We start from the raw sequence: 14,346 nt of genomic DNA on the forward strand, positions 1-14,346 counted from the left end.
TTCTGTCTGATTGGTTAAGCTCATCTGTGATTTAATTGGTCAATCTGCTAAGAAAGAAGGTCCTCTTTCAAGGGCCAAGGAAAAGACATCCTGTCGATTGACATAATCCTTGAAAACCCTCCCCCGCTATTTGTGACATGAAAATCAACAACTCTTGCCAGAAATTCTCGAAGGAACGATCGATCGCAGGAGAACTACAAGAAACTTTCCCATTGGCAGCCATCTTTTGTTTACACTTTCGCGCGCGGTAAGAAGACTGAACACTAAAGATTCAAAAGGACAATCAGACAATAGTCTCCTTTGTTCTTTCAACCTCAGTGGGTCCCTCAGTGGAGGAATAAAATGTTTAGACTCGTGTGAGGCTTTTTAAGATAGGCTTTACCCAGTCCCTCGCGCGCCCAATCTCTCCTACCTTTGAAAGCTTGCCTATTCTTGTACTGGATTTCATTTTTTTAAGCGTACGACAAAGTTAGATCTGGTTACGAGATTAACCACCTGCCATCCCGGCTAAAGTAGCTTTTAACCTTTGTGTTTGAGAATGGAGCCCTCGTACTAAATGTGTGGCCATTCCGATGCTAACAAGAAATAATTTAACGTGGCAATACTTCACTTTTTTTCACTTAAATAGGTTTCCTAAGATGAAATTTTATATTCTTGAATATTGATTATGAACACCGATGGAACTGCAAGAGCTTATTCTTAAGGGAAAAAATACGTAAAATTCTTATAGCATTGTTACTTGACTTCTGGTCGGCTTTATACCCTATCACTATTTTCGACGCCAGCTTGTGGGTAAGGCTGTAAATAATTGCAACTTTTCTGTGTAAATTCGAAGTAGAACAAACTGTCAGTCGGTTCTGAAAAATACGCATTGTACAGGTATCAAGCAAAAGATTAAACTGACAGAATCAAGTGGCATAAAAAAACACTGCGCTATAATTTTCCAGGGCCCAGTGGTTCAATAGATGGATAACGCTATTATTTATCCAGTGGATAACGCAATTGGGTTGTCTAATACTAAATCAACTGGATCGTGATTTATCCTATGGATAGCAGTATCCAACGTTTGATCAACCACGGGCTGGTCGCGTTTTCAACTTTTCATACATTTTTCTGTGCTTTTTCTCCGGAGAAAAAATTACCGCTAAGTGTATGGAAAAAGATGGCGTCAAAAACCGTGATGAGGTCTAACTCGTACTTATTTTTATTCCCTACTGGCTAAGATCTTTCCCTTCTCTAGCTGCTCGCAGCACTCGCTCAGCTCCGCGAGCGATTAAAGCTTGCGCCAACTGCTCTCCCAGCTTTTCCGCTGCCACAAGGGTGTCGCGGGCTTCCTCTGGGACAAATATGCTGGATTTGGTGAGCACGGCATGAGAGCAGACACCCGTCTGAACGGCAGGATCTGGGAGGGTTCCGGAGACCTTCTCCATTAAGCACTCTTTTCCGTCAAGGCTGAACACAGCACCGGTGATACTTAACTAGAAAGCAAGATTCAAATTAAGCTAAAGGCTTCAACTCCCTGTCTGCATAATAAAAAGCGACTCTTGACGTAAGAGCTTTCGTGACTTGTTCTTAAGTAGTAATCAAGTTCATCAATACGAAACTCGACTAGCCTCTCAGTATAGACCTCACTTTTGTAGAACAAATATAAAGCAATTCAGTATCTTTTACCGAGGACCTAAAATCTGGAATTCGTTGCCCGTTTCACTAATTAGCTCTCCTTCTATATTTGTTTTTTTTAAAAAATTAACGAATTATCTCACTGATAGCCGATCTGTCGCTTAATTTTCTGATCTTGCACACTCTGCACTCAGCAATGAATTTAGTTCACTAGGTAGTTGAAGGAAGCCTATTAATATAAGATTCAAGCTTCGTTAGGCTTCCTTGTCACATTAATTTTATAATTTAATTAATACCTTTTGCTCATGTTGTATAAGGTTTTGTGAGTGACTAAATAAATAAATAAATAAATAAATAAATAAAAGAAAACTAAGATCGCTTTTTTACATCCTGGATCAAACAATCACCGGTGGGGAATGGCAAGTTGACCGTTAATTACCTGCTTGACAAGATGAACAGTAAATCAAGAACTGAAGAAGCTAGTGACGACTTCCGGGACTTCGGATTTGATAAAAAGTCCGGTTCAAACTTTCGGAAATTTCATGCAGTGAATGAAACGCTATTTTCCAGTTGAACAAACAGATCAATTGGACCGACCGACCCGGAAAGGACCGTTCCATTTCAACTAAAATTTTTGCGAAAAATAGAAAGCATCTGAAAAGTAAAGTAACACCGTAACTCTCTGGTTTTGTATTGCTATTTATGTATTGCTTTTTACGCATATAAACAAACAACAGTAAACAAAGCGTACCTGATTACCATCCAAACTTGTAGTTACTCCAATTGGAACACTGCATCCCCCTTCCTGAGCAAATAATAAGTGAAAAAGGAGATTAACAATGACTTCAATTGGGTTAACCGACAGCCGTCTAATGGCCTAAAATTTAACCATTATCCGTCGAAAAAGGTATTTTTTTTATCGTCAACAGTAAAAAACGTAGATTATTATTAACCGTGAAAAAGTTTCAAGGTACTTCAAATCCCACTATTTCAGCTGATCTTATGAACTTCTGGCTCCTGAAGAATCTCTAAACTAAAAAAACAGTTCCCATGTTCTCAAAACGCCCTCTCTAGACATTACAAGACCTTACAACTTGCTTATATATGAAAATGTTTCGAAATTTTGTAATTGAAAGGGCATGACAACCTCCAAAACACAACCGTCAATATTTCTTTACAAAGAAGATAATATTTACTTTAACTCTTGGACTAAATTTCCCTCACGCTTAATAACCGTTAACACTGGAAAAAATTAACCGTCAACCGTCAAAGCTACCATCCCATGGAGATCCTCGAACAGCAACTTATTACGGACAGTCTTGAGACCTTAGTATTTCGACAGCAAAAGCCTAGGTTACTTTTAGAAAAGTAGCTTTCTTTGGGCAAGCCCATACGCGGATCGAGACCAGTTTCTACCATTTTAGATCAAATGTTCGGCATTAAGGGGCCTTAAGCAGGCAAGTCAGCGATGCTGAATTGGTGCTCTTTCTTTTCGTCCAATGTAAGGAAATCCAGTAAGTCTTGGATTCTGGATTCCACGCTTTGGATTCCGGATTCCAGTACTTGATTTCGGATTCTATGTCTCTGGAACTTGGATTCCCGATCCCAGTCATTAGAGAGATTCCGGATTCCTTGAGCTGTATTCAGGATTCCAAAGCCTTTTTCAAATCTCCTACTCCCCCCACCCCGCTTGCTTGCAGGCTAATTATATCATAGTTGCATATTGGTACTTAAAGGATTCAATTCTATTTTCTCACCAAAGTTCTAAGGAAGTTTCTCTCAGCTGCACAGCAAAAACTAGTTTTCTTATCAATCAGCTTAGACACTAACTCAATTGTTTGAGAATCTTCAAGGTTAACCTCTACTGCCAGAGCCCCCTGTGAATAAAAGGATATAAGGGAGTTGAGATACGGTGAAACGACCAACCAAAGCGGGAAACTTGTTTTCGAATATTAGAGAGTTTTAGATCCGAGTTTACCGCGAACCTCTAACCGCTGGAGGTCACGTGACAAGTCTTTCGCGTCACGTTTGAGGTTTACGACGTGCGTTTTCAACGTGGGGAGATAGATTTTCACATATGCCATTTACCTGAAAGATTTTAGAGTATAAATCTTGTTTTATCCCACGTAATGATACAAAAATCTTGTGGAGCAAGTCTTTATCCATTAACAAAGGCACAAATACGGGAGAAATGCTAAATTTGATAAATCCTATTGGATCTTGAAAGCAAGTGCCATTCATGGCTGCTGGTTCAAAATGGCGGCCGTAAAATTGCAAGAAGAACTAATGTAAGAATTTACAGCTCTTTAATGCTAGATAACCCAGTGTTAACGTAAATTTCTTTTGTTTTCACTGATTGATTTTTCTTCTATTTCTAAGTGGAAAAATAAACCAGAATCCACTTCTTTAATCCACCACCAATCTAAATCGAATTATGTTTGAACGTTGAACCGCAAACGGGTAACGGCAAACCCCGGTTAGAGGTTCGCGGTAAACTCGGATCTAAAACTCTCTATTACTACAGAAGGTCTTGAACGCGATGTTGCGCGTTTTACCCTTTTACCGCCCCCGTTCGAACTTGTCTTGCAGCAAATCACGTTGACACAAGTTGTATGAATACTGACTACTGATTGGACAAAAATTACGCGGGAGTCCCGCCATATACGGGACTTAGTCACTTGCTGCAAATGAAGTTTGCCTTGGCTGTTAAAACGCAAAAATTATACTGATTTTTTTTTGCAAAAAACCAAAAAGTAGCACTTCTTTCTACTTTCTTCAACAACGTGTTGCGAGACTGGTTTGATTCGTAGGTTACTCGAAAAAGCGGTTTCCTTGAGTAAGTGACGCCTCTGAAAAAGCGCGGCACTTAGCAGCAAAACTATTTTTTAGCGCCAATTCCTTTGAACAACAACGCAGCGCTTCTTGTATTTTTAAGATTATTGATAGAGATCACTTCAATTACAGTTACCTTCTGGACCCGTTTTTTATCGTTTTTGTAACAAAACATAGGAAAAGAACGACAAGTATTATGTGCAAAGTGGAAGTGGAAGGGGATTCACTCCCCAACCCCAATCTCTTTTTCCTTTCTTCCCTCAGCCCTTTGACGCTTGTAAGGCAGGCTTCCTGTATGCCAAATTGCCAACTGAAATTAGCTACTAGATTACTTCGTACTAGGGAGCTTAAGCAAAGACGTTTTTGAGCGACGCACGTCAACCGGGAGTGAGGCCTTCTCCCTTTTTATGTGCCTTGACGCTAACAAATTTGTATTGCCAAGTTTCTTTTCTCGTATAAAGTTTCAACCAAACCACTGCCCAATTTGCCCAATGATGCAAAAAGTTCACTTCCGGTTGACGTCCGTCGCTCAAAAACGCTGTTGCTTAAGCTCCCTAGTATCTGGTTCCTTGGTACGTGCAAACGATCATAAAACTAGAAATAATCAAAGGTTAGAGAGTATGGACGTGTTTCAGGCTTTTGATCAAAGGTTAAAACGCTCTTACTCCAACGCTGGTGTTTTGCGTACGTTTCGTGTGATAGATGATAGAGGGACAAAACGAGTGTGATCAGATTACGAGTGGTAGAAAGTACAAACGCGTTTGAGCAGATTGCGTTTTATTCTATGCATTCCATTCATTCTTAGTGGAAAGTCCAAAAGAACGCTGGCTACATACGTGCCAAGCATGCGTAATTGGAACCTAGAGATTAGGATTGCGGGCCACCAAAGGAGCCCGCAATAATATGAATTGATGAAAATCATAACAAACTAAACTCCCTGACCATTTGGAGGGACACGCGAGGAATACACAACCAGTTATCTTTCCTAGTAGAACGTTCGATCATTACCTAGAGAAGCCTGCACGGAGGGCGTTGAAAGGGCTAAGGGTTGGTAATTTTTACGTGTGTACTTGCCTGCGTGCAGACCTCTCCAATTTCCTTTGTTGCACGCGTGCAACAAAGGAAATTGGAGACGTCTGCACGCAGGCAACGTGTGTACGTGCGTAAATTTACGTTCGCAAATAAAATAGAGCCAATATATGAAAAGTCGCACGTAAGCGTAAAAGTAGAACCTCGCTCAACGTCACTTTCAATCTCAACACTTTATATCTTGCCTCTATTTTATTTACGTGATTAAAATTTACGTGTTTTAACGTGAGTAGCCAAAAACGCGTCAGTGGAAATCAACCTTAAGTGAGGAGGCTATACCTACAGTAATAAGCGCGTTTTTAGGCGTGTAAATGAACTGGTTAAATGTAATACTCACTTACCTGTCCTACTGCATACAAACATTCATCTGGTCCAAGAATCTAAATCAACGAGAAAATTAACAACGGTCAAGTAACTATCTTATTTAATCTAGTTTCAGCAGTAGCTTCAACACAGCAACTTTGTGATAGTATATTTTATCGTAAAGACTTTTGGAGCATCAGGCATGGGTGTCCTTTTTTCTTTCTTTTTTTCTGTTTCAGGCATTCAAACAGTGGTAGCCTCAGGCGAGTGAGGAATTTAGGCGCTATAAAGGGGTCAAATCGGCAGCGCTCTGCCCCGAGGAAGGAGGACGTGCGCGAACGCGAACGCGAAGGCGCATTGCAAATTTTACGTATACCTTGACTTCTACCATGCAGACTAAGATAGTGAGGAGGGTGAAAAGAGAACGGAGGAGGAATATACAACGAGGTCCCTCTCGTTCACTTTTTTTCGTGCTACTTTTCATTTTGTACCATTTCCAGGTGGAGATCCGGAGAAAAAACATAACCATCTTCCAAGAACGCTACGGTCTATCACTTATACAGGAAGACAAGTTCATACATCGCAGGGAAATTTACGAAATTTTAACTCCAGAAAGAGTCATTTCCTTCCGCTTTAAAGTGGGAGAAAGTTTTCTGAAAAATGGTGGAAACTGGTCTGGAACACGCCTGACTTTCCACTATTTAAAATGGCCTGGAAAAGGCTGTGGCTCTTTTTAATAGAAACTTGGAGTAAACGTTTCCTTCGTTCTTCTATTAGAGCGATTTTCGTATGACCTCGAAAAATGGTTTCGGTAAGTGTCCGCTATTTGTTTTCTCAGCAAATGGATGAAAAGATCAAAACATAGACTCTTCGTTTTCCTGCCAAAGTACACCGTAATATGGAGAAGGCATTGTTCGATTGGCCAATCGCGTTGCAGTATGAAGTCAAAGTGAAGTATCAGTTGACTTCTAGAAAGTTCTCAAGCATGAAGTTTTTTCACCTGAGCGTTCGCTTAACCAACGAAAAGCCACTAGCGTTTGTATCTGTTCGATAAACCAATCAAATCGCGCTATTTCCGTTCGTTGTTTCTGTTTTGTTCGCGCGTTTTCATTTTAAGGTCAGACGAAAATCGCTCTAACTTGGGCATATTTTGGATGGTATCCAATCTAAGCTTAGGCATTCTGATGAGCTAATTCTGTTAAAATAGGCTCTTTAAAACTGGAGACCTAGCCCTCCTGCCAGTGTTCATAGAGTTGGGTAATTATTTTACCTGGTCAATCCGTTCCGCCCAACCCATGCGCTCCATCCCAGCAGCAGCCAAGATAAGAGCATCGTATTTATCACCTGCATCGAGTTTGCTTAATCTTGTATTGAGGTTACCACGCTGAATAATTCCGTCAAGGACAATTAACAGAAGAAAATAATCTTGATTTATTATAAACGAGGGCTGGGAGGTGAGTCATTAATTAGTTTATCCCTGCTCTAATCTTACTGTTAAACTCTATGCACATTGTAAAAGGTCTGAACCTAGGAGTCATTTCTTCAGTGGATGGAATATTATCATCCGGGTGATCGTAGCACTGAATAGGACTGTTGTTGACAGTGACTGGAGTTTCGACAACCTGTGTGGCGGTCATCTTCAGACTCAAAGTGAATTGTAATAATTAATTGTATCACGTCAGTTAATGGTATTAAACGCTGGATAGTGACCTCACTGGTCAATAAAGTCATAATGTTATTGGATCATCAGAAAAAGTACAATTATTTGGATCTCCACAAAACATGCTTCAGACATCCATCTGCCTAAAAGTTCTAATGTCATTGAGTCAGTTATACTGTTTGACATCATAATATTAAGGATACAACATCTTCAATAATTAAATGTGGAAATGCTCTCTTGAGCTGTGCACTCCGCCTTAAGGAACTTGTTCCAATAACACTGTCAATAAAAATTTTCATTGTCAATGAAAAACAAAATTAATCATTATGGTTAACCAGCTTCTTCAATGCGTCTTGGAGTTGCCTAACACAAGTTGTCTGCAACTTTTGCGGGCCAGTCTATTGTAATACTATTTTTAATAAACAAAATACAAGTTGAAGTTGATTCTACTGTTTGGGATTTTAAAATGTGGCTGTTGGCTGTATTAATGGGCGACCACATTAACGAGGAATTATTACCGGTATACGAAAATGTATGGCCGTTTCACCGGGCTGAAAAAAAGTGGCCGTAATTATAACCAGGTGACCGCATGCACTACCGAGGTGGCTGTAAGTCGGGGTTCTACAATACTTCAAAATGTCACTAGATATAAGAGGAGTTGTGACAACAATAATGATGGTATATCCATGTAAATTGGATGGTCGTTGGGCAGTTGCCAATCAAACCACCAATAATACACTATTCCATTTTAAAATTAATTAAAATCATTATTTAAACCTTTTGCCATTCTAATGCTCTAATGTCCTTGACAATACAAATTATTCAACAGCAAAAATTTAATCAAGGTGCTTTTTATTTTTGAAACAGATAATGCTTACCTTCCTTTAGGCAAAGTAGCTAGAGTTGATCCCTTGTGTTTAGGATGGAAAACAACTACATCGTGGGGATCATCTCGTCTGAGTAGTTCAAAATAAAACCAGTCCTATCTATCATAAATCCTCATTTAACTTCCCTTGGAAGAAAGGGAGGTACCGGTATTGACATTTGAGGTTGGAGGGACGGGGAGGAGGAGCCAAAGCATTAAGGGGAGGCTTCCTTTTTTTAATTAGCCAAGTTGAAATACCAGTGTTAAGTTATGAAACTTTAATTGCTGTCCTTGATTAGGGTAATATTGATAATATTTTATTCATATCCAACATGGAGATTTGAGTGATATTGTACAGATTGTACCATACTTTGATCAGTGCATAGAAACCAATTATCCTTTGTGGTCAACAATAATATTACTACACATAAAGCTATTTATTACAGTCTTCTATTTATAAGTGAAGTGAAGGAGGAAGGGGGGGGGACTTTTTCCTCAGCAAGGATGAGGGGGAGGGGTGTGGCCATGGGCTTGTTAGACAGGGGTGTTGATTGAAGATAGGCTTAAAGTAGGGATGTAGGTAAGGACAAGCTAAGCAGGCTTTTTTAGTCAAGCCAGCATTTCCCACCCAGCTGTACATTCAAAATTACCCCATGTTTTTAGTTTAACAAAGCAATTTGACCAGGTGGTAAGGTCTTTTTTAGCCAGTGAAATTAGCCAGCAGCTGGCTTTTAGGGACATATCCCTGTCAGGGGGCTGAATTTACAAATGATATTTAGACAGTGAAATTTGCTTCTGTGTCAGGTAATCTGGAAATCCCTCAAAGTAAAAATCACAATTAAATCTAGCCTTACAGAAATTTTCTAGAGTTTTTTTTTTTTTGGCAACCTAAGCGTCCTACAAAATTAATGCTTACCTGAACACAGCTCCAATCAACATGCCTGGAGGCAAGGTGGAGGGAAGATCTTTTAATGAATGAACTACAAGATGGACACTAAAAACACAAGGGTAATTAATATATAGTAACACAAGTTGGAAGAGTCTATCATTCTTTACAGCTATGGAGACTTGCTGAATGAGGATCAGGGAAATATTCTCTGCTTCCAAGGCAAAAGACTAAACTTTTTGGTGGGACAAGGTATCCATGTAATGGACTGAATAGATTACTCAACTTCCTTTTAATTGTGAAAGGTTTGGACCCAGGAGTCATTTCGAAAGTAGGTTGAGTTTGATTGTCCGGGTGAACATAGTCCTGAATAGGACTGTTGTTGTTGACAGTGACTGACGTTTCGACAACCTGTGTGGTAGTCATCTTCAGAGTCAAAGATGTTAATTGTGGTAACACTTGGCATGCATTTTAGGCCTGGCTTTAGTTTAAGGTAAACACTGTCTTTCGAGTTGTGCTAGTGATGTTGAAATTGTGGTAACACTTGGCATGCATTTTAGGCCTGGCTTTAGTTTAAGGTAAACACTGTCTTTCGAGTTGTGCTAGTGATGTTGAAATTCTTATTTTGCCAGCTGATTCAGACATCAGAATCTACCACAATCAAGCCATGGCAATTCCTGGTACAGTCTAATAATGAAACTAACCTTTTGTTAGCCAAAGCAACTTCCAGCTCCTTTGTGAAAACACTTTTTTCTCCAATCTAGATAATTGAATTTTTTCAAAATTATTGAATAATATTACACCCTTGGTATAAAGGAAACAAAATTCCTGTAAGTAAAAGCTCTCAATTTCATTCTACTCAAGTGAATGAGATGACCCCCTTTACTTGATCCCTATACATCAGCAACACATGCAGTGGACATTGATTAAGACGAAGACAAAATAGCCACAGCAATGTGCTTAAAAACATAGCACAAATATAGACAAAGAACACTCATCAATTGACAACTTCTGGAATAATGAGGAAAAAATATCCCTTAAATTTGTATCCTGAAACTACGAAGGAACAGCAAATGTTTGAAGAGGGGAACTTAAAGCAGAAGTTAACAGGCATGTTTTGAGGGAGGAAATATTTTGAATGCACAAACACCAATATTGGCAAGTACCCTTGTATAATATATTAAGATTTAAGCAAAAAATTACACAGATCTCGTTCTCCATAACTCATCCTATAATTATGGCTAAATAATCTTCAACATTAATATACAGTACGTGCAGGGTACTCACTTTGGGGAGTGGTTTATTCAGAATATTATCTCCTACAGTTGACATAGAAACTGAAATAAAAAAACAAACCATCATAAACTCAGATCCTTATATAAAAACAATTGGTGTATTCTAAAGATATTAACTATTAACCCACAGTCAAACCTCATCTCCTTACGGACACGTCTCGTGATCAAGGACAGTTTTGTTGATCCCAAAGATACATGTCAAACAGTGCCTCTATAATACAGACACCTCTATAAGGTGGAAACTTCAATACTTCATGATTGGAACCTTATGTAACCACTATGACACAAAGGCAATGAGAACTAGTTCAAAAAACAACAGTTTTATTACGAAAATCAGTAATGCACCTGCATCACGCTTTTAAGCCTCTGTATGAGTATTTCCAGTGAAATCGAAGTTGCGACGATGCAGCGACAACCTTAAAGAATAAAGCGACGATTGCACTGCCATCCCAAACAAGTTTGACCATGTTAGAAATGGAATGATGGCAAAGAAATCTGCCAAAAACCTGTTTGCATTTTGATTTTCTTGTTCCTGTCATCATTGTGGTGCACTAAGCTCACTGCACTGGAAGCATTACCATACAAAACAGTTCTTGATATGAAAAGATTTTACATGAAAAACCAAGTACTTGAGGGAAAACGAGAGGCAAAATCGACGTCCCAGGTACACGTACAGTTGTACCCATATATATAGGCTCAATTTCTGACACATTTCAGCCAGATGTCTACAACATCAAATATCCTAATATTGATGTTTTATGGGGCACAAGAAATCACAATTTTTTTTTTCTTTTTCTGAACTTGAATACAGTCCTTAAAAGAATACAAATCCAGAATGATTTGCTCAAATCATTTCACAAATTTAATTGAACAAGAAGGAGTAATAGCAGTGAAGTTTGAAAAATTTGTGACAGATAACATCAAGTAACTAACAACTTAATTACAAACCAATTTCAAAAGATCTGCCGGGGTAGAACTTCTTTAATTCATCCACTATGACATTTGTTTGAATAAGAGCCAGCTGTAGGGAACAAAAATAGATAAAATGTATGTTTATAGGTAAAGTTCGAGACTTAAATAAGGAAATGAAAACTGAGCACAACTAGGAATTCAACTCCAGTTGGATTTGCCTACATTTGACAAAGTAAGTGGGTAAGAATATTTGCGATTATAAAGACAAAAAGAGCGTAAATTCACAATGATTTGCTTGAGTGATTTTCTTGAGTGACCACCAAACAATAGCTTCCCAATACAATTCCTAATGCCCAAAGCAACCTTTATTGCATCAGCTAAATAAAGAACATTTCAACAATTGGTTAGCCTGTGGCATATGTAAGACCACAGGATTGCCATTTCGAGATATAGCGAAATGTCAAAGGAGGGTATTTCCTGCATTCTCCTAATCTCATACCTGTGAACAGATGCCACAGAGATCTTGGTATGAGATAAGAAATCTAAGCCCGTGAAAAATATAATTTGGCTGATAACGAAGCCTGAGGACTGAAGGCGTGAAAATGACCACCTGTTGCACTCATTGGACAGTGCGATTCAAAATTTATCATGGACATGTATAAGCCTCACTGATTTATCCAAAAATAACAAAATAATCGGAGTGGATTGACCTTAAAATAAATTGTGAAGAGGGCGTCGGAATCATCACGGTCAAGGAAGCCCTCCACATGGTGACCAATAATGATATGAAATGACAAAGCAATTCTTCCCCTGCACTGTATCGGAATCTGAAATCTAAAAGGTTATGCCTTCCATAGACGGAGTCCAAAAAGGGGTCTGACAAAATCGTGCCTTCCATGAGTGTTGAAAATTAAAATAGAATGTCAAGTTTGGCCATTTAAGCACTTACCTGACTTTTTCGTGAGCCAACTTTTACAACGAGCTTTGTGTCCGCCATCTTGACCGAGAATGTCCACGTGGGGGATTGGTGTCTACTTCGCCTCCACTTCAAAACGAGTCCACAGACCACGAAGTCGGCCATTTTGAATATTGGGATTCAGAGTGATACACGATGGCAGCAATTTTCCGATGTTCACAACTGCTTTCTCGGACAACTGGCTCTTTCCAGACCAGCTTTAGACGAAATATTGGAGTGACAGCTGTAGTAATGGCAAAGGCGGCGAAGAATGCTGATCCTATACAGAATTTGTTCGTGGAAAAGTTGCAGGAGTACAAGAAGAAGAGCACATCTGCCGGTGATAGTTTAGTGGACATGACAGCTGAGATGAAAGCTAAAATGGAAGTGGAAAAGCAGCAAATACGAAAGAGATTCGGTGAAGGAAACTTGGAGGAGTTTCCCAAGTTTGACTTTGGCAAGTGAAGACGGATCACTAGATCAATCGCCCAGGCAAGACTGATGAAACACATCTGTAGACTTTACCTGAGGAATAATGTGTTGGGCGTGAGAAATCGCAGGAACTCTTGACGACACTTTCAGTCGTGACTTTTTGGTTCTTTGTTGTTCAAGAAAGAGAGAAGATAATGTTAAATTTCTGTATTGTGTTGTCTTTTCACATCTGTGGCTTTTTCTTGGAATAAATCTTATTTTTAATCACAGCCCTGGTAGATACCGTTTTTATAAGAAGCAGACATGTGTCCGATTTGTCTTCCTTCTTATTTGACTGCTGTTAAACAAACCCCAATGAAATTGCTTCTGCCAGTTAAAGCCTGACTGGTTTTGTATTTTTCTCTTGCCTAGCATCAACTACTTAGGGTGAGGAGGAGGGGAGGGTCAATGTTATTCCCAGTTCAAATTTTCTTTTCCTTTGCTTTTACTTATTTCATCATCAAAACAAAGCAAATGAAAACAAAATCTGAATCAGGGTTAAAACAGTAAGTTACCACCTTCTTGAGAGACGAGACTCTTGTCTCTCGAAACAAACTGTGAGTATCAAAGCCTCTGGAATGTCTACGGGCCAAGTAACAATGAAAATAATTCTGTGCTCTGCTGTTCCCATCATGACGCACTAGACCTCATGAAGTGAACCATGATGAAAGATGCAGTTATCATGTACAGTTTTGTATGAAGCTATTCACGACAAAAGCGGCATTAAAACTTTTCAAAGTCAGTTTCTTTGTTTGATAAAAACTGATCAAGCTGAATTTCTATCACAGCTTATAACATAGTAACAATTGAACCACATTAAAGAGTAAACAATGAGAAATTGACCAAGTCAGATGACTGTGCGAATGACCACAAATGTTTTAGCCTGAGAAAACTGCCAACATTTGGCGACACTACCACTGATTTCCTGCAAAAGGACATCTCAGAAACGAACGCAGAAATTCCACACTAATGACACGTCACTACCAAGATCTGGGAAATTTGATTCAACCAATCACAAGCACTACCTAGATCTGGGTAGTGACTCGTCATCAGTATGGAATTCTTGCGCTCATTTCTCAGACATCATTTGGCAGGGACACCAGTGGTAGAGTCACCAAATGTTGGCTGTTTTCTCAGGCTACAAATATTTCAGCATGTAAATTAAAGCCCCACCCTTTAAAAAAACCTCAATTTTTGTAACTTACTCCTGAATCATTCCATGGTTCCTCAAATGGAGCGGGGAGGTATGGAAGTTAAAGGCAATAACCCAATATGGATGCTTCAGTTGTCTGTGATACTGTTGATGTCTTTGATACTGATCATTAAATTTTAAGCTGTCCCCAGGGTTCCTACCATCTGATTGGTGCCAGAAAAACACAAGTTTTCTGGCACCAATCAGAAGCCAGAACAGTGGCAACCGTTTGGAACTGGTCTGGTAAGACATTGTCCCCAGGGGCT

The 14,346-nt window shown here is 39.2% G+C and overlaps 2 protein-coding genes across 2 annotated transcripts; one reads left to right on the forward strand and one right to left on the reverse strand.

The window, feature by feature from the left end:
- Positions 1-1,064: 1,064 nt before the first annotated feature.
- LOC140950129 (porphobilinogen deaminase-like) lies at positions 1,065-12,466 on the reverse strand. The gene is made up of 12 exons (XM_073399310.1): positions 12,412-12,466; positions 11,499-11,571; positions 10,543-10,592; positions 9,960-10,015; positions 9,286-9,363; positions 8,383-8,460; positions 7,708-7,783; positions 7,115-7,228; positions 5,883-5,921; positions 3,378-3,497; positions 2,372-2,425; positions 1,065-1,478 (listed from the first exon to the last, which is right to left on the reverse strand). The coding sequence occupies exons 1-12, from the start codon at positions 12,457-12,459 to the stop codon at positions 1,212-1,214; spliced, it is 1,053 nt and encodes a 350-aa protein (XP_073255411.1). The 5' UTR covers positions 12,460-12,466; the 3' UTR covers positions 1,065-1,211.
- A 107-nt stretch (positions 12,467-12,573) lies between these two features.
- On the forward strand, positions 12,574-12,882 carry LOC140949573 (ATP synthase-coupling factor 6, mitochondrial-like). The gene has a single exon (XM_073398731.1). The coding sequence runs from the start codon at positions 12,574-12,576 to the stop codon at positions 12,880-12,882; it is 309 nt and encodes a 102-aa protein (XP_073254832.1).
- Positions 12,883-14,346: the final 1,464 nt, after the last annotated feature.

This window comes from Porites lutea, chromosome 10 (assembly GCF_958299795.1).
Source record: "Porites lutea chromosome 10, jaPorLute2.1, whole genome shotgun sequence".
Taxonomy (NCBI): domain Eukaryota; kingdom Metazoa; phylum Cnidaria; class Anthozoa; order Scleractinia; family Poritidae; genus Porites; species Porites lutea.

Coding starts and splice junctions, on each gene's coding strand:
- LOC140950129 (XM_073399310.1), bottom strand. CDS start 12,459: ATGGCGGACACAAAGCTCGTTGTAAAAGTTGGCTCACGAAAAAGTCAG. Junction 11,572..12,411: donor TTGGCTCACGAAAAAGTCAG/GTAAGTGCTTAA, acceptor TGTTCCCTACAG/CTGGCTCTTATTCAAACAAA. Junction 2,426..3,377: donor GAAACTTCCTTAGAACTTTG/GTGAGAAAATAG, acceptor TTATTTGCTCAG/GAAGGGGGATGCAGTGTTCC.
- LOC140949573 (XM_073398731.1), top strand. CDS start 12,574: ATGGCAGCAATTTTCCGATGTTCACAACTGCTTTCTCGGACAACTGGC.